Source organism: Ochotona curzoniae, unplaced genomic scaffold, assembly GCF_017591425.1.
Source record: "Ochotona curzoniae isolate NIBS_2020 unplaced genomic scaffold, NIBS_Ocur_1.0 scaffold_4937, whole genome shotgun sequence".
In the NCBI taxonomy this organism is placed as follows: domain Eukaryota; kingdom Metazoa; phylum Chordata; class Mammalia; order Lagomorpha; family Ochotonidae; genus Ochotona; species Ochotona curzoniae.
Genome location: NW_024467126.1, coordinates 1,910,595 through 1,935,113, shown reverse-complemented (window position 1 = coordinate 1,935,113; position 24,519 = coordinate 1,910,595). Strand labels below are relative to the sequence as shown.

The 24,519-nt window shown below is 58.5% G+C and overlaps 2 protein-coding genes across 2 annotated transcripts; both read right to left on the bottom strand.

Annotated features, from left to right (window-relative positions):
* Positions 1-163: 163 nt before the first annotated feature.
* On the bottom strand, positions 164-12,460 carry SART1 (spliceosome associated factor 1, recruiter of U4/U6.U5 tri-snRNP). The gene is made up of 20 exons (XM_040970970.1): positions 12,067-12,460; positions 10,094-10,151; positions 9,759-9,814; positions 8,973-9,099; positions 8,726-8,831; positions 8,419-8,496; positions 8,228-8,327; positions 8,003-8,142; positions 7,706-7,912; positions 7,265-7,389; positions 7,043-7,179; positions 6,813-6,955; positions 1,695-1,868; positions 1,504-1,614; positions 1,304-1,391; positions 1,136-1,226; positions 912-1,047; positions 534-623; positions 340-461; positions 164-246 (listed from the first exon to the last, which is right to left on the bottom strand). Exons 1-20 carry the CDS (start codon positions 12,383-12,385, stop codon positions 228-230), a joined length of 2,427 nt encoding a protein of 808 aa, XP_040826904.1. The 5' UTR covers positions 12,386-12,460; the 3' UTR covers positions 164-227.
* Positions 12,461-13,053: 593 nt separating this feature from the next.
* On the bottom strand, positions 13,054-23,204 carry LOC121150120 (testis specific 10 interacting protein). Its single transcript, XM_040970799.1, has 8 exons — positions 23,010-23,204; positions 21,323-21,459; positions 20,578-21,239; positions 20,292-20,439; positions 16,774-16,944; positions 13,926-14,025; positions 13,646-13,770; positions 13,054-13,295 (listed from the first exon to the last, which is right to left on the bottom strand). Exons 1-8 carry the CDS (start codon positions 23,202-23,204, stop codon positions 13,190-13,192), a joined length of 1,644 nt encoding a protein of 547 aa, XP_040826733.1. The 3' UTR covers positions 13,054-13,189.
* Between the last annotated feature and the right edge of the window lie 1,315 nt (positions 23,205-24,519).

Sequence of the window (24,519 nt, the reverse complement as noted above, 5' to 3'; positions counted from 1 at the left end):
CCAGGCTACTGACCGAGGGAATGCACACCCACATCCCTGGCGTCCTCACGCATGTCCTGGAAGCAGAGGTGCGGACTGGACACACGGCAAGACTGGGCTCAGAGAAGCAGGGTGACACCCTCCTCCCAGGCTGGCCCCAGACTCTACACCACAACACAGAGGAAAAAATAAGGGGGAAACTTTATTTAACAAGAAAGGCGGGCTGGGCACGGAACAGGAGGCAGGCCTCACTTGGTGATGGTGTTCCTGTGGGGAGAAGGGCAGTCAGCCTACGGGCACCCATGCACGGCGCACCGGCCCAGCACCCCCCGGCGCACCCCCGGCCCCAGCCCCACGCACGCGTTCATGCTCTTGCCGCTGCCGCTGAGCACGATGTAGGGTGTCTTCTGGGCCTTCTGCTTCTCCTGCAGCAGCGCCACCGTGCCCAGGGGCGTGTCGCTGGAGCTCATCTTCTTCAGGAGCTGTGGGGCGGCGAACGGTTAGCACACAGGGCGGCCCTCCTCCCCTGGCCCGCAGCCCCATCCTACACCTACCGCCTCCTCGTCCAGCTTCTTCATCCGCCGCTCCGTCTTCATCTTGCCCGAGCCCTTCCCGTGGAAGCGGTGGGACAGCTGCCGGAAGGCCTGGAAACACAGCATGGCGGGGAGCTGGAGGGACCTGGCACCTTGTGCTAGGCTGGAGAGGCCCAGGAAGGGCATGGGGCCAGGACTTGGAGGAGCGGGGCACAGTGTGTGGAGACAGCTGCAGTAGCCGTGACAGCGACAGCAAGTGGGAACAGGAGCCCAGGCGCTGCCCTCTTGCCAGCTTGGGTGGGCTGCTGTGCCCACTGAGGACAGGAACCGGCACACAGAGGGTCCAACATGGCCGGAGGCAGCCTCTGCAGGCCTGTGCCCTCGCAGCGCCCTGCTCACCTCCTTGGGCGTGAGCTTCCGGCCCGTCTCGTCCACGTACTCGATCTTCACGTCGGGCTTGTAGCCGTCCTTCTCCTTGAAGTCCTGCGTGAAGCCCCGGTACTCCTCCCGCCGGCTGTACTTGTCGTCGATGGCCCTGCCCACACACGAGCCCACGTGAGCCACCGCCCGTCACCTGCCGCCTGCCCCCTGGCCCTGTCCGCCCAGCTGCCGCCTGCACTCACATCTTGTCCTCGATGCAGTACACAGCCGACGGCAGAGACTTGTTGGGGGCTTTCACCCGGGCTACCTTCTGCACCGTGGTCTCCAGCAGCCCTGGGGACAGAGGCCGTGGTGAGGCCGGCAGACAAGCCTGGGGCGGCTGGAGGCACGGGCCCCTGCCCAGGGCCTACCTTTGTTCTGACACAGGAGCAGAGCGGCAGCCAGGCCCCGGTTCACAATGGGCTCCTCGTCCAGGATGGTGGTGGAGGAGGCTGAGAACTGTGGGCGGTGCGGGAGGGTGAGCAACCTCGGGCTCTCCCAGCCCTGCATCGCGCCCCTTCTCTCACCCCGGGCAGTGCCCCTCCTCGCGCTCCAGGCAGTGCCCCCTCACATCCTGATGCTGCTTCTCCTCGTCCAGGTTCACAGTGCTCCAGCCCAGGTTCTCCTCCCCGTCCGACTCAGAACCACCATTGGCCGAGCGCTCCTCATCTCGTTCGAAGTCCTGGGGCCAGAAGTCCAAGGTCAACCAGGCAGCCCTGCCCTCCCCCCAGCCCACCCGGGAGCCCCAGGCTGGCCCCCCACCATGAGCTCCTCCTGCTCCTCCCGGTTGCCGGCCAGCCCGTAGGTGGGGATCTCGCCCAGCGTGCGGCAGAACTCCGACGTAGCATTGAACACGATGGCCCCCTTGCGCTCCGGGTCCTCATCCTCCTCCCAGCCTCGCTGCCGCGACTCCAGCTTCTTCACAAACTCCACCACCTGGAGGAGGGAGCGGCTGTGGGCAAGCCCGGAAGTTTCTGGGGTGATGCCATGGAGACCCAGGAGCCCTCAGAACCCCCGTGTGGCAGCAGCTGAAGCCATGCCCACCACACACACCTGGGCTCCAACAGGCCTCTACCCTGCCCCCCAGTCCACTCCCCACTCTGCACTTTCCCACCAGGACACAGCCCTGCACCCCGCCCATCTGGAATCACACAGGGCGCCCCTCCAGGGCTCCTCCTTGACCAACTCCCACTCGCTGGCCTTTGGCTCTGCTGACAAAGCTGCAGCACTTGCCTTGCCTTGGACCACACCTGCTGCCCTCCCTCCCGAAGAACTGCACAAGGCAGGTTCTCAGACATCTGCCCTTTCTAACCCCTCCGGCTCCCTCCATGGCAAACTGCTCAGAGAAGTTGCTAGACACTATACTTTGGCGCCCCCTGTCTGTCACTCCTTATTACATTTTATTGAACATAAACATAAAATGCATACGTGTAGCTCAAGCACAGGTTTCCTGTCCCTCCTCTCTGTATGCCTGCACAGGGCCAGCGCGCTGGCTTCTCTGTGATGCTGCTATCCCATGCTGGAGAGCTGGTGGGAGCAGCTGCCGCCCAGCCTCTGTTCCAGCTCCTGTTACTAATGTGCCCGGGGAGGCACAAAGCCGGCTCAGGAAACCTGGATTCTGGTCACGCATGCGGGAGCCCACTCCAGGCTCCTGGCCCAGGCCAGGACAGCTCCTTGAAGAGTGAACCAGTGAATGGAAGATCTTTCCCCCTTTTTGCCAATCTGATTTATTCATTTTTATTGAAAAGGCAGATATACAAAGAAGAGATACTGAAAAGTCTATCCGATGGTTGACTCCTCAAGTAGCCACAATGGCTGGAGCTGAGCCAATCTGAAACCAGGAGCCAGGAGCTTCTTCTGGGTCTGCCACATGGGTGCAGAGTCCTAAGGCTTTGGGCCATCCTCAACTGCTTTACTGCTTTCCCAGGCCACAAGCAGGGAGCTGGATGGGAAGTGGGGCCACTGGGATTAGAACAGGTGACCATATGGGATTCCAGCGCATTCAAGGCGAGGACTTCGGCCACTATGCTATCGTGCCAGACCCTGTCATTCTGGGGCACGTGTGACAACTAGGGCTATGAGCAGACCTGGTAGGGGATCTTTAAGGATCTCCCTGTTAGGCCACAGCACATGCGAGACCCAGGGCTAGGGGCAGCCAGGCTGGGCTAGGTTGCAGTACCCACAAAAGCTGGGGCAGGGAACAGGATTAGAAGGGGTTTGAAGGGGCTGCTCCAACCAGACTACAGCACCTGCTGGTTCAGCTGAGAGTCAGGGCTGGGGTGGGGCTGACTAGGGGGCTGCACACACTGTATGTGCGTCGGCTGGCTCAGGAGAGCACACGAGAGCAAGGTCTGAGGAGCTCCCAGGTGAGGCCTCCTCAGCTAGACCACTGCACTCATCCCCAGGGAACACCAGGCACACGCGGTCTGACCCTGGAGCATCTGATGCCTCGGATGGTCTCCCGTCTCGCCCCTGCAGCTGCTTCATCTGCTACATCCAGGATCTTTGGGACAGATGCACCTGACTCCGGGCCAGCCTGCTGGGCTGCACTCCTCCACATGGCCACACAGGCCTTGGCGTGGCTCCTCGGGTAGGCTCACTCATGACCCACTCACAGCTCTGACCAACTTGGAGCCTTTCATCAAGATCCCATAGGGGCCCGGCGGCATGGCCTAGTGGCTAAAGTCCTCACCTTGTGCATGCTGAGATCCCATACGGGCACCAGTTCTAAAGTCGGCTGCTCCACTTCCCATCCAGCTCCCTGCCAGTAGCCTGGGAAAGCAATTGAGGACGGCCCAAAGCCTTGGGACCCTGTACCCATGTGTGAGACCTGGAGAAAGTTCCAGGCTCCTGGCTTCAGATTGGCTCAGCACCGGCCATTGTGACTACTTGGGGAGTAAACCAGAGGACAACAGATCTTCCTCTCTGTCCCTCCTTCTCTCTATAAATCTGTCTTTCCAATAAAAATAAATTAAATCTTAAGCAGACAAAAAAGGATTCCATAGAGACTCACTCCAGTCGGCCGTCACCTCCTCTGGGAGGCCTTCCCTGACCTCTGCCTTACCCGGTCCATCCTAGCCTGCCCTGGCATTCACTCTACCTGGTGATACAGCGCATGGCATGCAGTTTCCTGCAGGAGACAGCGCTGTGCGCAAACAGAGCACTTCATGGCTAACTGCACCCGTGAACACAGAACCCAGCCCAGAGTCGCCCCCCACACCAGCCCCACGGCATCTGACACAAGACAGGGTCCTGCTCAGTGGGAGTGGGGGGAAGGAGGGAGCCAGGGTCTTCACGATGTTCCTTCTCCTTGCCCAGATGAAGCAAACCTAAGAAACCGACTAAGGCAGAACTGGGTCTCTTCAGCTGGTGTAACCACTGCAGTGGCTGGCATACCCAGATGCACACGGGGATACGGCAGTCCACTGGGCCTGCAGGGGACATTTGGTACCACAGCAGAGAACAGAGGACAGAAAAAACTGGACTGCTCTCGTGTCAGGCTTTGACAAGTGTCTGGGCAAACGGAGACTCTCAAGTGGACCATGGCAGCCAGTGGACCTTGCAAAGGCTTCCTCATCCTTGCAGCGGCGAGATCAACAGCATCTCAGAACTACATCTGAGCAGAACCCTCAGAACATTCTCCACATCGGGGACCCTGGGATGACACTGGGTGGTCGTTCCCCATCCCCGGGTACTGATGCGGCTATGACGCTAGGTGTGGCTTCTCCCCTTCCCTACCCGCTTCCACCAGACACAGGAAGAAGAAAAAGATAATTGGAAATAATGGTCTCATCCACCTTGCCCTGCTCCTCAATCATTCACACTCCAATCAGTAGTCCACATGGGCATGCATCCTTCTCAACTATATAATCATCAAAAATTTAAAAACAAAACAAAAAAACTGACCCAGGAAGTGCTAGCCACGCCCACTGAGGGCCTCTTCTGCTTTGCACCCTAATCAAGTCCCAGCTGACCCCTGGTGACATCACCTCCCCTCTCAGCACCTAAGCACTGGGAGCGGGAGCACCCTTGCCCCAATCACTGCTTCTTTCCTTCCTATCCCTTCACTTCCTGATCTCCTCACCTTCCCTGTAAGGATTTATTTTATTGGAAAGGTAGAGTGACAGCCAGGCAGGACCAAAGCCAGGGGCCCCACGTGGCACAGGGCCCATACACCTTGGGCATCTCCTTCTGCCTTCCCACTGGGTGCCTTCCCAGGTGTGCCAGCAGGGGGCTGCGTGGCAAGCAGAGCAGCCAGGCCCCAACCTGGTAGTACAGGCCACACGCCGGCTCCTCCCTTACCCACCTGGGCATGGAGGCCAGTCCCAGCAGCCGCCTTCCCTCTGCAGGCACAGGGCCCCACACGCTGTGTCCCCACAGCATCTCACGTGCTGCCAGAGTCATCTCGGAGTTCACCCCTTCGGAACATCAGCTCCCAGGATCCTCTGCCCATTGCTGCCTTCCCACTTCAGTTGCTTGACCAACCTCAGCACCCTAGGTCTTCACATACATCAAGACTCCAATCCTGGTGCTCACACCACTCCCCTCATCAGACTCCCTCCTTAGCCAAGCCCTACCTGCCCAGCTGGTTCCTGTAGACCACCCACCTTCTCAGTGATTCCTGCAGGAGGTGCCAACCAGTGCCCCTTTAAAGCCATGCTCCCAGGGAGTTGCCAATGAGGATCACTGCCCAGCCCCCAGCCCAGGCCAGGTCCATCTCGGCACCCATCCCACCTGCCAGGTCTTCACTGGGTGACACAACCACCAGACCCAAGCCCTGCAGCTGTGATCCCCTGCCCCTTCTGTCCCCGTCCCCAGCACCCTCCTCTTATACCCCTGGTGCCACTCCTGCCTGCAAATATCTTCCCTCCCTCCCACCCCCAATTTTTCCTTCCAACTCCTCCCAGCCCCCATGAGGATGTTACATGTGACTGCATCCCACAGGGAGCTGCCTGCACAGCTGCAGGGAAGGCTGGAACAGCTGTTCACAGAGCCTGGCACACGTGCATGGGACGTGGCGGGCGAATGGCTGTGAGAGGATGATCTGTCATCTGAGAGCCCAGCACTGGATAGTGGTATGTCCCAGAGTCTGCAGCTTCCTTCTGGCAAACAGGAAAACTCCCGCGGCCAGCTGGGCTGCTGGCTTCTCACAGGGCCCACCCGAGCCTGCCCACGAGCCTCCTGCCCCTCGTGCGGTCACACCATGTCTGCCCGCCCAGCCCTGCTTGGGAATCGTCCCCAGCCATGCTGTTTCTATGCTCTGGGACAGCCCACCTGTCTGCAGTTGCAGAAGACACCTCGGTCCTGCCTTGGAAGCCCCAGGCAGGGGCACCCGGACACACATGGAAGGTGCCCAAGGGCTTCCTCCAGCCTTGTCTCAGGAGAGGAGCTGAGACAAATGTGGCCTCAGGTGACCCAGCTCTGCAGCTCAGTGGTCCTGTAGCCCGGGAAACCCACCTGCTGCCTGTGCCTGCTTCCTTTTCTTCAACCCAAAGGCAATGGGTCCTCCTGGGGCAAATTAACCAATCAACACCCAGAATGCAGCTGGGCAGTCCCTGGCACAGTTGAGCCTACTAAGGCCCATACAGCCACCACTTGGCTCAGCACCACCTGCCTTTCCCCCCATGCCAAACCACCTGATCATTAGGCATACCAAGTTTGTTTCTTCCAGAGATGCCCGCTGTCCCCCCAGCTAGAATGCCCAGTATGTCCCCATTGCCTCCGCCCCATGTCTGCCAGGCTGGTTGCTCATTCCACTCATGACCCAGCTCAATGTCACTTTGAGAGGCCATCCCCACAACAAGACCACAATCCTTGGCCGTCCCTCCCTTCACCGGTCACACCATCCCCACCACGCAGTACCACGTCGCCCAGCCTCACCTTCTCGCCACTGTCTCGCAACTGCTGTAGCTGCTGTAGCTGCCGCAGCCGCCGCCCCTTCTCCAGCTGCTTCTGCAGCTCCAGCTCAGCCTCATCCTCCTCCAGCACCTCGGGGGACCCTGGGGGCAGGGTGTCCCCCTCCTCTGGCGGAACACGAGGGGAGCCTGTTCAGACCACCTCTTTGGTCTCCTGTCGCCTCCCATCACCTCCCCTGGCAGCTGGCCCCTCACCCTCGTCGCTGATGTCCATGTTCTCCACACGGGTGTCGTCTGATGGCGGCAGCTGAGGCACGGGCTCCTTGGCCTCCTCCTCCTCGGGGGCCTCTTCCTCCGTCTCGGGCACACGGCGCCGGCCCCGGCCCCGCAATCTGGGGGAAGGAGAAGCACCCTGCAGTGAGCGCGAGCCCCGGAGTCTGCCCAGCCATCACGCACAGCTGTGGAATGTGAGCCCACCTGGACCCGAAGTCTCCATCTTGACTCTGGTCCCCGAGGGGCAGCAGGTCATCGGCCCGCATCACCACCTCCTTCTCCTTCTTACGGATCTTCTTCACTCTCCGCTTGGTCTTTTTAAAGGTCACCTGCAGGCAGGAGTGGCATGGCAGGTGGGCTGCTGGAGCATGGGACTCGTGCCAGGGTCCCAAAGCCCCAGCCCCTGCTGCCCCCCACCCCAGGAGGCAGCCTGGTCCAGACGGGCACCCACTCTCAGCAAGTGACTCAGCAAGGGCAGGAGCCAGCTCACGGTGGAAGCTGAACACAAACGCAGCGCCATCTGGCTCTACAGTCCCTGTTCCACCGACGCCCCACGCCTCCCCCAGCCTGCCATTTCCAGCTCACCCACGCTCATGTGTGCCGCAGAAGCTCCCCACCCCCACGGCGGCTGCCGGCAGCACTCACCATCTCCTCGGGCGTGAGGTACTCTGAGGCCACGCGGGGCCCCACGGTGCTCAGGGACTGGGCCTGCAGCCGCAGCCGGGCCCGGACCTCCTCCAGCTCCCGCTCCCGCAGCCCATCAGCCGTGCCGCCCTGCTCCAGGCGGAAGGACTGTGGCCGCTCGCCCTCGAGCTCCTCGTCATACTTGGACAGGATGGAGCGAGGCTTTTGCTACGAGGCAAGAAGTGCTCAGGTTGGGACCTGGGAGCCCCCTACAAGGCCCTCACGCCCCGGGATACTCGCCAGTCAGCAGAGCCGTGCCTGGGCCAGGTCGTCCACGCTCTCGTCTGTGTATGGCAGGTAGCCTGGCTTCTTCTTGCGTAGCTCCACGTTCTTCTCTGCCCGCTCCTTGTCTACCAGGTTCACGTTCACCAGCACGTCCTCCTCCTCCTGCAGCACACCTGGAGATGGGGCACAGAGGTGCCAGTCACACCTGCCCTGCCAAGGCACAGCCTGTGCCGCCAACCCAGTGCCCACATGACTCACCTTTGTCCTTGAGGGTGAGGACCACAGTCTCGCCCTCGCGGAAGGAGTCAATGGCATGCTCCACTGTGAGGCCCTGCAGGTCCCGGGCACTGTACAGCTCCTGATGGGGGTGCAGAGGGGAGGCTGGCCACATCAGGAGCTGCACCCCACCAGAGCCACTGCACCCCACCCCCACCAGGCCGCAGCCTCACCTGCCGCCTCTGCCCAAACTCCTCCTCCACCAGGGTGCTGACACCAAACTCCTGGTCCATCTCCTCCAGCAGCTTGGCCTGTAGGACAGGGAGCAGGGACTGACCTCAGGCCACCTGGGGGCACCAGAAGACAGCCAGGCTCTCCAAGTTGGGAAGGCCAAAAGGGAGAGCCTTGCAGAGAAGCCACTGGGACAGAATCCAAGGTGGACACCACCGGCCCTGGCCACTGTCCCTTCTCCAAAGGTGGGGCCATGGAGGCACTAGGCTGACCCCCCGACCCTCAGCCCATCACTGCCTGGGCGCTCACCCTCTTCTCTGCCAAATCCTTCTCCTTCTGCAGCTGCCGGCTCCGCTCGATCCAGGCGGCAGTGTCGTCCAGCCAGGGGTCATCCTCCCCCAGTGTCTTGATCTTCCTGACCAGGAAAGGAAGTGACACTAGGGGAGAGCCCAGCTCCTGCTCCCCCTCACCGACCCGCAGGGTGTGGTGAGGAGAGGCAAGGTGGCAGGACGGCCTTCTCCACCCTTCTGGACCCGCCCTGGCTGGGACCCCTCACCCCAGCTTCTGGTTGAGCAGGCGCTTCTCCTTGGCAGCTGCCAGCTTCTCCCGCAGCTCCTCGCGCTGGCGCAGGGCCATGGGGTTGATGACATCGGCCGTCACGGGCTCCTCCTTGGTGCCCGCCTCTGGAAGGGGGGTCCAGACGTGAGGCTAGGTTCGCCCAGGGCTGGTGGGGAGAGGAAGGAGCCACTCACGCTGCCCCCTTCCAGCACACGGGCCAGGAGGGGACGAGGGACGGGGAAGAGTCCTTCAATTCCCCTTTCTCCCCACCCCCATCACCTGTACTACATGCTGGAACCCCTGAGGCTTCCAACACACGCACGCCCAGCCCAGATAGCTGGCAGTGCCAGGGCAATGATGCCAACAGCAAGCCCAGCTCGCACTCCCTGCCACGGTGCCAGGTGCAGCACACCAGGATGCTAGGCAGGGCCGGCTCTGTCCTGACTCCCGCACCCTTCCCGACGGCCTCTCTCCCTGCCACATGACTGCCAACCTGCCCTTACCCACACTCACTCTGCTTCTTACGATTTATTTATTTGAAAGACTGTAAGTGACACTGAGAGACTTAGCTCTTCCATCTGTTGGTTCACTCCCCAGATGCCTGCGATAGCCAGACCTGGGGCAGGCCAAAGCCTGGAACTGTATCCTAGTCACCCACATGGGGCGCAGAAAGCCAGTCCCATGGGCATCACCTGCTCCTGCCTGGGCCTGTGACCAGGATGTGGCACAGCAGCCCAAGCAGCAGCTCAGCCCACTGCACCCCACGGCCCGCCCTGACACTCACCCTTCTTGACGGCACTGACTTCCAAGGGTTTCAGCCCCAACTTGGCCCGTAGCTTACTGGGGACAAGAGACACGCGTGTCAGAGGTGGCATGAGGAAGGGGCCGCAAGCACACTCCTGCGTGATCCGGGACGAAGTCAGGGTGTGACTGGTGATTCCCTGCATCCCACAGCTGGGGCCTGGCCTCCACACCAGGAACACAGGGACTGGCCCAGCTGCCCTCAGCCAGTGGGCACTCCCACCCTTCCGAGCCAACCCTGATTCTCAGCGCCCCGAGTAAGGCCTCCCTTTGGCCACGGGGGGGGGGGGGGGGGGGGGAGGGAGGAGTGGCCCTTACTTGGTCTCCTCGATGCTGAGGGATGAGGCATCGCCAGAGCTGGCTTTGGAGCTGGCAGCTGCAATGGCAAGAGGTCACGCTCAGGGGCTGCCCAGGGCCGAGACGCAAGCGTCACGGCCTCCTGGGCAGGTGCCAGGCGGCCCCAGGGTCCACAGGCAGTGGCCTCTTGGGGACCTGCTCTTCCTGTGTCCTTCCCTTCCCTCCGAGGTCTAACTACCCACACCCCTCACGCACCCTCTGTTTCTGTGCAGCCTGTGCCCCCAACCATAAGGGTCCCCTCTGCTCTTGGCTCTGATGGACGAAATGTTACCCCAGGGCACAGACCAACCACCACCTCCTTCTAGAAGCCCTGAGCAAGCACTGATCAGAGCCAACTGCCCTGCCCCAGACGCCCCACAAGCACGGGGATTTCTCAGCAACATGACCATGCCCCTTGTGGGATTCACAAAGTCAACTCAAACACCGGCAAACGCCTGTGCTGTGCCGGACACAGGTGGGCACAACGAAGCTCAAACACCCATGAGTGCAATGGGCGACTCTGCTGACTATTCTCCCTCCTTCTAGAACTCACTCGTCTCACACCCAGGAGTCCCGGGCTTTCCTGGCCTTTGGGCGATTCCAGCTCCATTGGTGGAGAGTCTTGCTAGGCCCACTACCTCCACCTCTCCAGTTCTCCCATCCAAGTACTAACCAGGCCCGATCCTGCTTAGCTTCTGAGATCAGACGAGATCGGGCACGTCTCCAGTTCTGTTCCCCACCGGCTCACTTTTCTCAGGGGGGCGTCCCCAGCTACCCAGTTCCACCTAAACTCAGCCCTGGTCCCTCCGAGCTCATCAACCCCAACACTGTCCAAAGCTGTGCTGATGAACCGTGGCCCACTGCCCCCCAAACCAAATGAAGCCTGCTTTTCTCCATCCTAGCGAGGTCACCACGACCCACCCTCCACCAAGTGAAAACCCAGAGAGCTGTTCCCTATTCCTAATCCTTATTGCCCTCCTCCCCAACGTGGCTTCTCTCCCTCCTGCTGCCACAGCCACCATACAGCCCTCCAGATTTCCTGGCCTGCTGCCCTACCTTGGGCCCGGAATCGATGCAGTGATCTGGCTCCCCATCTACCTACCCATTCAAGTCCGAACGCAGAGGTCTGGGTTCAGACCTCTGCCCACCTCCTCACCTCAGGCACCCCACACACTACCCAGTACCCGCACTCAGCTCAGTACTTTGGCCTGGGAAGTGCTACACATGGCAGAAAGAGCCCCGTGTGTCCCTGGTGGGGCCACCAAAACACTCAAATAACTGGAATAGGGGGTGCCTTTCTTAAGAGCTTTGAAGAGAGCCTGGGGGTATGTGGGCCTAGACAGTACCAAAGACACACAGCCTGGGCTCACTGGGCACGCACGCCCTGGGACCCTGGCCAGCACCACACCCTCTCCACGCTGGGACCCCATGTCATCCAATCAGAGTCCCCGGGACAGAGGCTCCAGGATATCTAATCAGAGTCCCCGGCCACCTCGCCCCAGGACCTCATGCCCTGTCCCCCACCATGGAATCCCACTCCCATGGTATCCCCACCACCATGGTATCCTGCCCCTGGACTCAGCACCCAGCACCCCAGTACAGGATCCTGTCCCTCCCCCATTCACAAGACCCAGCACCCAGTACCCCCCCCACAGGATCCCACCCCCATCCCAGGACCAGGCATTCAGTATGCCCCCCACAGGAGCCTGCCCCAGAACCACGCACCCAGCACCCCACCATCGGAGCCTGCCCTGGGAACAGGCACCCAGCACCCCAGCGTGGGAGCCTACCCCAGGATTCAGCACACAGCACTCCACCACGGGCATCTGCCCCGGGACCTAGCACCCAGCACCCGACCACGGGAGCCTGACGCAGGACTCAGCACCCCACCATGGGAGCCTGACGCAGGACTCAGCACCCAGCACCTCTTCCCGGGATCCCGGCCCCGCCCTCACCGGCCTCGTAGCCATCATCGCGCTTCTCCCGCTTCACGCGCCGCTCGGCCGGCTCCGCCTGGCTGCGATCCCGCCCGTGCGTGCCGCCCCGGGCCTCGGAGTCGGCCCCGCGCCGCCCGCTGCCGCGCTCGGCCCCGCGCTCCCGGCTCCGCTTCCGCCGTTCGCCGCTGCCGCCGCCGCTGTTGCCGCCCGCACTCCGGTGCTTGTGCTTCTTGTGCTCGCGGTGCCGCGGAGGCTGCTCGGGGGCGCCCCCAGCGCCGGCCGCCGCCGCCGTCCCCGCGGCCTCCTTCTCTCCGCGGTGCTTCTTGGACGAGCCCATCGTGCTGGCGACGCGTCTGCCGGGAGCCGGCCGGCAGCCGCCGAGCCCCGACGACGCAAAATGGGAGCGCTTCCGGGTCGCCCGGCCAGCCGCTGAGGGAGGCGGCGTCGGGCGCGCACGGCGGCGCGTGCCCCGAAGGCTCACGGGAAGTCTCGGGTTCGCGAATGCGCAGTGCTGCCCGGCGCGGCCGAGGGCGGGTGGGCTGCGGGCTGCCCGACTGCTCCCCGTCCGGTTCGGGCGCCGACTTTGCTTCGAGGCGACGGAATCCCACAGTGTGAGGGACTTCGTGGCCTTTTTCCGAGTCAGCAGTTCCCGTCACCGGCCTCCCTGTCTGGGGGCGGCGCCACCTCGTGGCCGGGTGCTGGGCTGTGCCGACCCCATCCTCCCTGAGTTGCCTTTGGTTGTTAATCCTGGGTCGCTATGAGCCGTGGGAAACAGTGAAAATTTGACCCTTCTGCATGTGTGAGGTTTTTTTTTCTTGAGAGGGTCCGTAACTTCAAGTCACCGGGGCTCTGAAACGCCGCTCCCGACACCCCACACCTCTGCAGCCTGTGTCGTGTTGTACGGAGCACCCCCTTTTAGAAGCCCGGCTTGCCCACAGAGGATGGTCAGCCTCCAGGGTATCCTATTGCGTGGTGGATCCCGGCATCCGTTGGCGATGCCCCACGCAGAGCCCCCCGGAGGCATGTGGGACACCTCCCCACCACCTGCCCACCCCCTCATGCTTCCTGCCACCACCAGAAGCCATAAAAGCTTGCCATAAAAAAACTTTTAATTTTTGTCTTAGAGGGCTGCTGGCCATGTTTACGCAGGAGTTTGGAAGTCTGTCGCCTTGGCTGCTGCTGCAGTCTGTCTTTGGGGACCCTGAGAGGGAAGGTGCTGCGTACTCACCCCTGGGGTCCTGTGGCACCTTAAAGACATAGATGGAGGCCACTGGGTCTGTATGGGCCCCACACTGGCTTGCTGGGTGGCCCTGGCCAAAAGCCTCCCCAAACCCCTCCTCCAGTCTCCATTTCTCCTAGGAAGCCGGCCACTGTCTCTGCTCAGCACTCGGGGATTATAACGTGTCAGGGATGGTCTGTGAAGGGGTGTGGAGTGTGTGCACGTGGCAGATAGCTGCAGACTTCCAGACCCAGCACCTGTTGGCTCTGTGTCCCTAAGCGGGGCCCTGCTCCTTGGCTCCGCAGTTGTCCTGGGAAGCAAGCACAGAAACCCCTTCCCTCGATGCTGGTGTGGGTGTCCCTGGCCTTGTGGCCTCACCTGGGTTTCCGGGAGCTGCCCTCCGGCTCGCCCTTCCCTGCCTCAGCCAACACCTGCTCTTCATCCAGTCCCAGGGCAGACAGCACCTGGGAGAAGCGACGGGTCACAGAGAGCCGGGCGTTGGCCTGCAGGCAGAGGAGAGGAATTCTGGCTCAGGGCCGAGTGGGGGCTCTGATTACTCTGGGGAGGGGGAACAGCGATTCTAAAGGGTTGCCTCACTCCCGCCTGGCTCCCCTGCCCTCTGGCCGGCTTCCCGCTGAGCCCCAGGGGCAGCCTTCACCTGCATAGCTTGCTGGAACAGGTAGGGCCGGGACTGCACACGGTGCTGGATGCCTTGCAGCTCGGCCTGGTACTCAGCAAAGCGCTGCCGCTCCTGACGCCTGCAGGGCAGACACGCGGCTGTCCCAGGACACAGCCCCCTCCCTTCCCCTGGAGCCCCGCCTCCTGGCCCTGAGCTGCGTTGGCAGGTCAACCAGGGCAGGAGTCGTACCCTGGTCAAGCAGCTGGATGTCGGGAGGGTGGGGAGCCTGAACCCAGATCCTAAGCTGTCACTTGTACAGCCAGAGCTGGGTGGCTGCCGGGCTGCTCCCCAGGAAAGGGGGCAGCATTCACATCCAAGGGTGTGCACAGCTTCCCTGGTGCCCAAGGCACACACCTGTGTACCTTGCCACAGCTTTGGGAAGGAAGCCATGGTTGCTACCTAGAACAGGACCCCGCTCGGGGCTCGGTTTTTCCTATGCTGTGCAAGAGTCAGGACGCTTGCATATGTTCTCCATGTTATTTATGAAAGACTTCAGAAGTTCGATTAATGGATCAATGCAGGGGTCAGTGTTGTGGGGCATCACATTAATCTGCCACTTGCAATGCCAGCATTCTACATGGGCACCGGTTCGAGTCCCAGTTGCTGCACTTCCTATCTAGCTCCCGGCTGATGCTCCTGGGAAAGCGGTGGAAGATGACCCAAGTACTCGGGCTCCTGCGGCTAAGGAAGCTCCTACTTTCAGGCCTTGGTCCAGCCCAGCCCTAGTAGCCGCTGCAGCTATTTAGGGAGTCAACCAATAGTTGGAAGATTCTCTGTCTCTCACTCTCTTTGACTCTGCCTTTCAAATAAATAGAATCTTTTTAAAAAAAATTAATAATTTATTTTTTTAAAAAAATATTTATTTATTTTTATTGCAAAGTCAGACATACATAGAGGAGGAGAGACAGAGAGGAAGATCCTCCATCTGATGATTCGCTCCCCAAGTGAGCGCAACAACCGGTGCAGCGCGGATCCCAAGTCAGGAACCAGGAACCTCCTCTAGGTCTCCCACACGGGTGCAGGGTCCCAAGGCTTTGGGCCGTCCTCGACTGCTTTCCCAGGCCACAAGCAGGGAGCTGAATGGGAAGTCGAGCTGCTGGGATTAGAACCGGCGCCCATATGGGATCCCGGCATGTTCAGGGCAAGGACTTTAGCCGCCAGGCCACACCGCCGGGCCCCTTAATATTTTTATTGGGTAGGCAGATTTACAGAGAGAAGAGAGAATGAAAGATCTTCCACCCACTAGTTCACTCCCCAGACAGCCACTACGGCCAGAGCTGAGCCAATCAGGAGCCAGGAGCTTCTGGGTCTCCCACGCTTTGGGCTGTCCTCTGTTGCTTTCCTGGGTCACAAGCAGGGAACTGGATAAGAAGTGGAACAGTTGGGAGATGAACTAGGGCCCATATAAGATCTTGGTGCTTGCAAGGTAAGGATTTAGCCATTGAGCCATCGCACCGGCCCCAAATAAATAAAATCTTAAAAAAAAAAATTAGGAATGAGTATTTAGCTCAGTGGTTAGGATATTTCTTGGGGTGCCTGGTTTGAGTGACAGCTCTGCTCCAACTCCAGCTTCTTGTTAATACACCCCCTGGGGGACAGCAGTTGACGCTTGGGCCCCTGCCACCCACATGAGAAGCCCGGATGGAGAGCCTGGCTCCCAGCCCCCACATGCACTTGAATGAACCAGTAGATGAACAATATCTCCCTCTTTCTTTTACTTTCTGCTTCTCAAATAAAATAAGAACTAATTGCTAAGCAACTTGAAAAAAAAAGTGATAAAGTCAGGGTTGAGCATTTAGCTTAGTGGTTGAGACAGCACTTGGGTAAAAAAAAACCAAAAAGCATCCCTGCCTCTTTCTTTTCCTTTCTTCCTCTCTCCCTCCCTCCCCATCTCTTTTTTTTTTCCCCCAATGTATTTATCTTTGCATGAAGGCAGAGTTGCAGAAAGAGAAGCGGAAGGATCTTCCACCTGCTGGTTCACTCTCCAAGTGGCTGCAATGGCCAGAGCTGAGCCGATCTGAAGCCAGGAGCCAGGTGCTTGTTCTGCATCTCCCATGTACATACAGAGTTCCAAGGCTTTTTTTTTCCTCACTACTTTCCCAGGCCACAAGCATGAGCTTGCTGAGAAGTGGAACAGTGGGGACATGAACCGGCGCCCATGGAATGCTGGCATTACACGGTAGACAGTTAGCCTGTTATGCCACTGCAGCAGCTCCCCTGGCTCCACTTCCAATTCCAGCTTCCTGCTAAGGTGAACTCTGAGCAGCGCCAGGGGATGGGCCTCGTGTTTAGTGTCTGCCCCCCATGAGGACACCTGGATGGAGCCCCCAGGTCTTGGCTTCAGCCCTCCAGCCATTGGAAGTAATTTGAGGAGTAAACAAGTAGGCGAAAGATCTCTCCCTCTCTCGCTGTCTTTTTCTTTCTCTCAGATTAACAAGGACATGAAAGATCGGCCTGATTTCTAAATTCACTTTTTAGAGAACAGTAGGAAGGGAATAAAATGGACAGTTTACAACTGAGCATGAATCATGGCTGCCCACAGGGGCGGAGCCGTTAGGGCCGTGTCCTACATTAACAAAGTGTGTTACTTGTTTGGAATAAGTAGGGCTGGCGTTGCAAATAGAAAAGCAGGGTTGGGCAGTGGGATTAACACGCACAGAACATTCTAACCTTGAGTTTTCAAGGTTTACTCTGAACTAGAAGCTGGCTTCTCCCTGTGGGATGATAATCAGGGCTGGGTCTGCTGCTTGGTTCTGGGGCCCGACACTCTGCCAGCCCCAGGGCAGGCCTCTCTCACAGCCAGGCCTCCTGGGCCCAAGCACCCTACCTCAGCTCCTCCAGTTTGCGCTGGTTGACCCAGGGCCTCCGGTTAGCTCGGGAGCCGTAAGCTGCCAGGCAGCGGGCCACCTGCTGCTGGACCCGTTGCTCGCGAGCCCGACGTAGCTCAGCCTGGTGCCGCTCTTCCTGCTGCTTTCGCTCCCAGGCCTGCAGCAGGCTCCTGGGGTGGGAAGAAGGAAGGCAGAGGATAGGAGCAGTCCATGGGGAACAGGAGGGGAGAATGGGAGGCCAGGGTGGGTGCTCGGGGGCCCAGAGAGCCCAGGCTCTGGGAAATGAGATCTGCCAGGGAAGTTTGAGAGCGTAGAGGCTGTGCTTGGTGGCTCGGCCCCTGGCCCCGTGCCAGGCTTCCCTTACTCTTTCCCATAGCCCCTGGCCCTCCGAAAGTCAGCAGTGAGCTCCAACTCAGCTTTTCAGATCAGGCCCCCTGAACCCCCATACAGCTCAGAATGTACAGCCCAGATCCCTCTGTTGCAAAGCAGCTTTCCTGGAATGCAAGGGAGGTGATCAGATCTTGTGCTTCTCCCCAACCTCCTGATCCGGTAGCAGCCAGAAAAGTGTGTGGGTTTGAGATCAAGCTGGATGGATGGACAGACAGAAGGATGGCAGAGAAGGCCATGAGGATGGGATCAACGGGTGACGGAAGAACGCATGGGTGGGTAGAGGATGTGTCTGGCAGAGCCCACAGCAGCTCAGCAGAGTGGAATGTTCTTCCCCAAGCTTCATGGTCACTCCCTGCCTGTCATCAAGGAGGGCTCCCCAAGAGAGACTTTCCCTGACTATGCCACCTGTCCTCAAGGTCTCTCATCTCACACTGCCCGTCATGCTCATTTCTTCATCAATTGCACTTGCTCCGCAGTAGAATGCAGACCTCGCGAAGTCACAGCTCCCCCGTGTCCTGGTACAACCACTGTACCCACAGAAACTGCCCAGTGCCTATGGAAACTGATTCAGTGAATCCAGCTGCAATCGAATCGTGGGGCATTCACAGAGCGAGAGAGCCAGATGAAAGGGCAGGGCATGCCATGTGCGTGGTGCTTGTTGATCCAGCACCAGCCAGGTCATCAGCAAGACTCCAGGGAGGCCGTGATTGCTAACAAGCTGGGTGGGGTTCTGTGCATGTGGGGAAGCATGACAGGTGCCACAGCAGAGGTGAGCTCAGAGCACGGCTCCCAGGAGAGAAACCTGAGCTTGACAGAGCCACCTGAGCTAGCTGGGAGTGCGGAGAGTGGCCCAGGATGGAAGGGAAGGCGCCCAGGATGCTGAAGTTACTCTGGTCAGTGACCAGGAAGCTGGGCTGTGCAGCAGGACAGTGGGTGATGGGGAAGGATTTTGAGAAGCGGGTGACAGGTCACCCAAAGCCACCAGCAGATCCAACACAGAGTCAATGACTTTTCTTTTCCCCACAGAAATAGGAAAAAACAGGGGCAGGCGTTTAGTGCAGTGATTACCAAGCCCCTGAGGACACTGCATCTCATATTGGAGAGCCTGGTTTGCTTCTGGACGCTTCCACTTCCCGTCCAGCTCCCTGTTGATACACACCCCACAAGGCAGCAGCCGATGGTGGCTCAAGGACATTGGTCCCAGTTGCCCATGTGAGAGACCCTGGTAGCACCCTGCTCTGGCCACTGTAGGGAGTGAATGGAGCCTCGCTGCCCCTTCAATAATCAACGTGGCTATTCACACGCAAAAAAATGAGCACACCTTATTTCAACCCAGAATTAAACATCAGCTCAAAATTTTAAAAAATTAAAGAGTGAAATGCAAGTGTTGCAACTGTAAACCTTCTAGAAGAAAACCTGGAGGGAAAGCTCCATGACACTACTGAGATAATATCCCCAAAATGTGGGCAACAAAAGTATAAACACATCTCAGGTTTCCGAAAGGGAAACAGCTTCTGTACAGTGAGCAGGCAATCAGCAGGGTCAGGACAACGGGGATGGGGAGCTGTGCACGTTACACGGCCAACAAGGGCCGACAGGCAGCCAAAGGGGGCAGGGATGTGGCCTGGCTGCCAAAGCCGCGGCTTGCTCTGCCTGCCTCCCACACCGAGGGCTTGTTCTCAGCTCAGCTGCTCCATTTCCAATTCAGCTTCCTGCTACCATGCCTGGAAAGCAGTGGATGATGGCTCAATGCTTTAGGTCCCTGCCACCCACATGGGAGATTCCAATAACGTTCCTGGCCCATGCTTTGTTCTCACCTTGCACCAGCTGCAGTGGACATTTTAGCAATTTATTTTTACCTGAGAGGTAGGTTTATGGAGAGAGAAAAAGAGATTTTCCATTCAGTGGTTCATTCTCTAAGTGGCCACAATGGCCAGAGCTGTGCTAATCCAAAGCCAGGAGCTTCTTGCAAGTCTGCCACATGGGTGCAGAGCCCAAGGACTTGGGCTATCTTTTGCTGCTTTCCCAGGCCACAAGCAGGGAGCTGGATGGGAAGTGTAGCAGACAGGACACAAACCTGCTGGTCCTGCAGGTAGAAGCTTAGCCTGCCCTGCACTGGCTCCTATATCGGGCATTGAGTGAACCAGCTGGATGGCAGACATCCCTGCTTACAGAGATGGAGTCAAATGCAGGTCCCTGAGGTGTGAAGCACAGGCAGATGGACATGAAGCCCTGGCTGATCCCATAACCATCCCCACGAGGACGGAATGTGGCATTCTCGCCGGAGAGGTGAGTAGATGAGACCGCTCACCATCTGCCCGACTGAGCCCTCCCACCAGTCCAGAAGCACACACATTTCCAAACATCATGCCGGGCACCACAGACAGGTGCAATTCATGTTTGTCATTTAAGGAAGACTCTAGGAGTATTATAAAAACACCACGCTCTCCCCTTCCTGCCTTGCGTCTGCGACCAGTCTCCAGCACCTACCAGGCAGCCCTACCCCCGCCTCTCCCTCCATAAGGCCATCAGTTCCTCATCTCGGGCAGGCGTTGCCCACCGGCCCTCACAGCCCCCAGGGTTACCCCTCTGCTCTCAGTCTCTTGGTCAAGACCAAGAGTAGCAGGGATCCCACTGAGCTGGCAGACTCACCTGTCTCCTCTCCCTTGAGCTTCTGGGGACCCAGTATTACCGAGGACCCACAAGTGGAAGCTCAGTAAATGTGGAGTTAGTCACTGAGTGAACAGCTCAGGAATAGAGACGACAAGACAGGAATGAAAAGCAGCTGTGTCAGGAAACAGCTGATCAAGAAAGAGGGATGAGTAATGGGACACTTTCAGTCGTCACATGGATGGGTGGATGGGTAGGTGATGGATGGGTGGATGGGTAGGTGATGGGTGGGTGGATGGGTAGGTGATGGGTGGGTGGATGGGTAGGTGATGGATGGGTGGATGGGTAGGTGATGGGTGGGTGGATGGGTAGGTGATGGGTGGGTGGATGGGTAGATGATTGGGTTATCAGAAATGCTGTGAACAAAAAGTGTGTTAATAAAAACAAGTAAGAGCACAAAGGGGCTCCTGCAGAACCGGCTCCTCTCCTCCCCCAAACCCTTGTTCTTTGTCCTTACCTGGTGGCTTCCTGCCGCTTGTGGAAGGTGCGATTGGGGAAGTTGGTTGATGGGAAGATCTCATCCTCTCCCACAACGTGTGCCTTCCCACTTCGGTCAGAGGCCTGGCCAGGAGTCTGGAAAGCTTTCCAAGGCTGCTTCTGGGGGCCTGGCATGGTGAGACCAGATCAGGAGCTGCCTGTCTCCTGGTCCACTAGGCAAGCCTGCCTCTGTCCCACCCGGCTCGGCCCCACGCTGTCTGCACCCCGGCTTCTCGGGGAGCCCAGGCACTGAGTGGCGCACTCACCACAGTCCAGGCTCTGCTGTAATCGCCTGCGTGGCATCTCCAGGTCCCAGGGACCCTGCAGCTCTTTGACCTTCACCTTCCTCCTCTGTGACCCACCGAGGCCGCTGGAGCCAGAGCCATGTCCACAGCCATGGCCCTCACTGGAAGCCTCTTCACCACAATTCTGCCCCTTGTTCTGAGGACCAGGCCGCCTCCCCGTTTGGGAGGCCTGGTGCTCTCCCTCCTCGTCCTCCCCGGGCATGTCTGAAAACAGCTCCTCCTCCAGAGTCAAGGCCCGCAGGGGCAGCTGGGGCAGCTCCGGAGGGCTCAGGTCTCTCTCAGGCTCCTCAGCCTCTGCCCACTCCAGTTCTGGTCTGGCTGACTTCCTGGGTGGCCAGAGGGTGCTCTCGTGGGGCACCTGCAGCCCTGGGCTTTCCCCTTTGCTGAGAGGTGAGGCGCCCCAGCCCCCTGGCTGCTGCCTCTTCTCCAAGTTTTGTGCCTCCAGCTTCCGGCAGAAGCCCAGGGCCTCTGGGAGGCTGGCGGCCGACCTGTGCCTGAGCTGGGGGAAGCCTGGTGCACTCGGGTCCAAGCTGGCGCCGGGCTGAGCTGGGGTGGAGGTTCTGGTGATGAAACTCTCCCAGGCCCACTGGAAGGGAAAGGAAGGCTTCCTAGGGGGGAAGACACTGAAGAGGGAGAGGGCAGGGGTCAGGGTCAGGGTCAGGGCCAGAGGCTCCACCCCTGCTGCCAGCCAGGCCCAGCTGCTCACTCCTCGGCCTCCACGGTGTTCTGGGCTTTCTTGCTTCGTCGCTGGGGTCTGTGTTCCTTCTTTGTCATCTGCCTTGCGCTCTGAGACCTCTGTAGCTGGCCCCGAGTTGGAGCCCCCTCACTGCTTCTGGGGTTCCCCTGGACGGAGATGGCAGTATGGATGAGGCAGGCCATCTGCAAGCCACTCTCCCAGATCCCTCTGCCCGCTGGGAGAGCCTTCCTCCTCTTTGTAATCTCCCCCGCCCGGCCCTGCACTACTCCCCACCCCGACATGGGGCCTGTGGCCACTTTTGCAAGTCTTCCCCTTGAAATAGCATGGTTTCCAGCAACTGGACTCCTACCACATGTTCCAGGCTCCTGGGCAAAACACTTGTAACTTTACCCAGGGCCTTGCTGTCTCCATATCCCACAGATGTGCAAACGGAAGCTCTGAGCATCCCATAGGGAGCTCACAGGGCTGGTAAGCAATGCTGCTGGCACCCAGTATTGTGTCTGCAGAGCCATACGTGTTACTCTCCCACGCAGCTGCCGTCAAGGGACTCCAAGGCAAAGAGACTGACTGCTTAAGAGGTGCAGGTTCCTGACCATAACAGGCTATGGATAGCAGAGGTCTCACGTTGGGTACAAGAACACACATAATTGTTACATCTCAGTTAAAACCAGAAAAATGAGTCTGGCACCATGGCCGGCTAAGCTTTTTTGTTTCTTTTCTTTTCTTTCTTTCTTTCTTTTTTTTTTTTTTTAAGATTTATTTTAGGCTAAGCTTTAAGGATGCAGTGCTGGCATCCCATATGGGAGCCACTGGCTTGAGTCCTGGCTCCTCCACTTCCAGTCCAGCTCCTGGTTTGTGGCACGGGAAAGCAGTCAAGGACAGCCCAACGCTTTGGAACCCTACACGCACATGGGAGATGCTGAAGAAGCTTCTGGCTTTGGCCTGGCCCAGTTCTGACCATTGCCACCATTTGGGGAGTGAATCAGTTGACAGAACATCTCTCTTACTCTCCCTGTGTTTCTCTTTCTCACTGTAACTCTGTATTTCAAAAACCATCTTTAAAAAAATTTAAATAATTGGGCCTGACGTGGTAGCCTAGCAGCTGAAGTCCTCACCTTGCATGCACCAGGATCTCACATGGGTGCCAGCTCCTGTCCCATCAGCCCTGCTTCCCATCCAGTTCCTCATAGCCTGGGAAGTCAGTCAAGGACAGGCCCAAAGCTTTGGGACCCTGCACCCGTGTGGGAGACCCAGAAAAGCTCCAGGCTCCTGACTTTGGATCAGCTCAGCTCTAGCTGTTGTGGCCACTTGGGGAGTGAACCAGCAGATGGAAGATCTTTCTGTCTCTCTTTCTTCCTGGAAATGTGTCTTTGCAATTAAAATTTTGAAATGAAATCTTTAAGATGAATTCATTAAAATTGAAAAGCATAAATAAGCAGGAAATAACGGTCTTTTCAGATGCAGCGACAACAAGCTCTCTGAAGTTCCCTGTTCCTCCATGCTGCCCTCTAAATGAGGCTGTCCCCATGGGAGTCACCCTGGCGCTGTCCCTCCCACACTCCAGGTCCTCTGGGCTCCCTCGTTGGGCTCAGGCCTCCCCCAGCCTGTCACGGGCTTCAGTCCAGCCCTGGCTTGACCCCTGCTGCCCACCTCCTCTAGGCAGTTAGAAGTCCCCACCCACCCCGGGCCTCCTCACCTGCTCTGCCTGAGGAGTGCTGGACAGCAGGTAGAGCAGCCTCGTGGCAGACTCAGGAGTCTGAGGCTGTGCCTCCAGCCCCGGTCTGTCCGACGAGGTCCTGACCATCTGTGGGTGGCTGTGGAGCATGTCTGTGTCCTGCTGCGCCCCCACCCCCACCGGCCAGCGTGGAACGGTCCTTCCGGCCATCTCCATGGTAACCAAGTCATCAGCTGGTCAGTCCCAAGGGCTCTGGTAGAAAGGACTCAGGAAGCTTAGGACTCAGGGGCTTACTGCCTGCCTGGGAGAGTTCAGCAGGATGCCGAGGACCGGTCTGGAGCCCACTGGAAGGAATTTCAGCCTTGAGATCTAATTCCACACATCTCAGCGTTACCCAGGAGCCCTGAGGCCCTAAGCCATGGGTTTACCTGGCCCTGGTCACCAAGCAAAGCACTGGACTTGGTGGTGTCCAGCTCGGGCCTGGAGGACAGACTGGCAGGACATCTTAGCCCAGTGATCTGGCCTACAAAGCAGAAAACTGGCAAGGCATTTTTTATGGAAGCATAAAGAGCAAGTTAGCAAATTTATGCAGGCTGAACCAAAGTGACTCCATTTTGTGACTTGATTTTACATTCTTCCCTTTTCCAGTAACTAGATTCAAACCTTTAGCTCATTGTCATTAACAGGAATGGGATTATAATGAGACCTGAGGGTCGTAAGTTTAACAGTAGGAATTCTTTCTTTTATAGTTAACCAAGCAATCATTGATACAAGGTGTATTAACAGTTCTAAGTGCAAAAGCAGAAGGGGGCCAGAGAGGACGGCCATCAAAGTGCTGAGCCAAGGGGACCAGGAGATAAGCTCTCAAACCTTTTTTGTTGATATTTTTTCTTAGCTTTTCTCTTTCCTTGAGACAGTTTCTGACTAGAGATAGGCTATTTTTTTTTTAAAGATTTATTTTTATTATTTTTTCATTGGAAAGGCGGATATACAGAGAGGAGAGACAGAGAGGAATATCTTCCGTCCGATGATTCACTCCCCAAGTGAGCGCAACGGGCCGATACTATGCCGATCCGAAGCCAGGAGCCTCTTCCGGGTCTCCCACGCGGGTGCAGGTTCCCAAAGCCTTGGGCTGTCCTCGACCGCTTTCCCAGGCCACAGGCAGGGAGCTGGAAGGGAAGCGGGGCTGCCGGGATTAGAACCAGCGCCCATATGGGATCCCGGGCGTGCAAGGTGAGGACCTTTAACCACTTGCGCCACCGCGCCGGGCCCGAGATAGGCTATTTTTAATTATTCTAGGGTGATTTGCATAAAAACAGTAAGTTTCTCCTGTACAGAGGCCTTGTTTTAAAAACAACAGGTCGGGCCCAGCGCGGTGGCGCAAGTGGTTAAAGTCCTCGCCTTGCACGCCCGGGATCCCATATGGGCGCCAGTTCTAATCCCAGCAGCCCCGGGAGACCCGGAAGAGGCTCCTGGCTTCGGATGGCATAGCATCGGCTGTTGCGCTCACTTGGGGAGAGAATCATCGGAG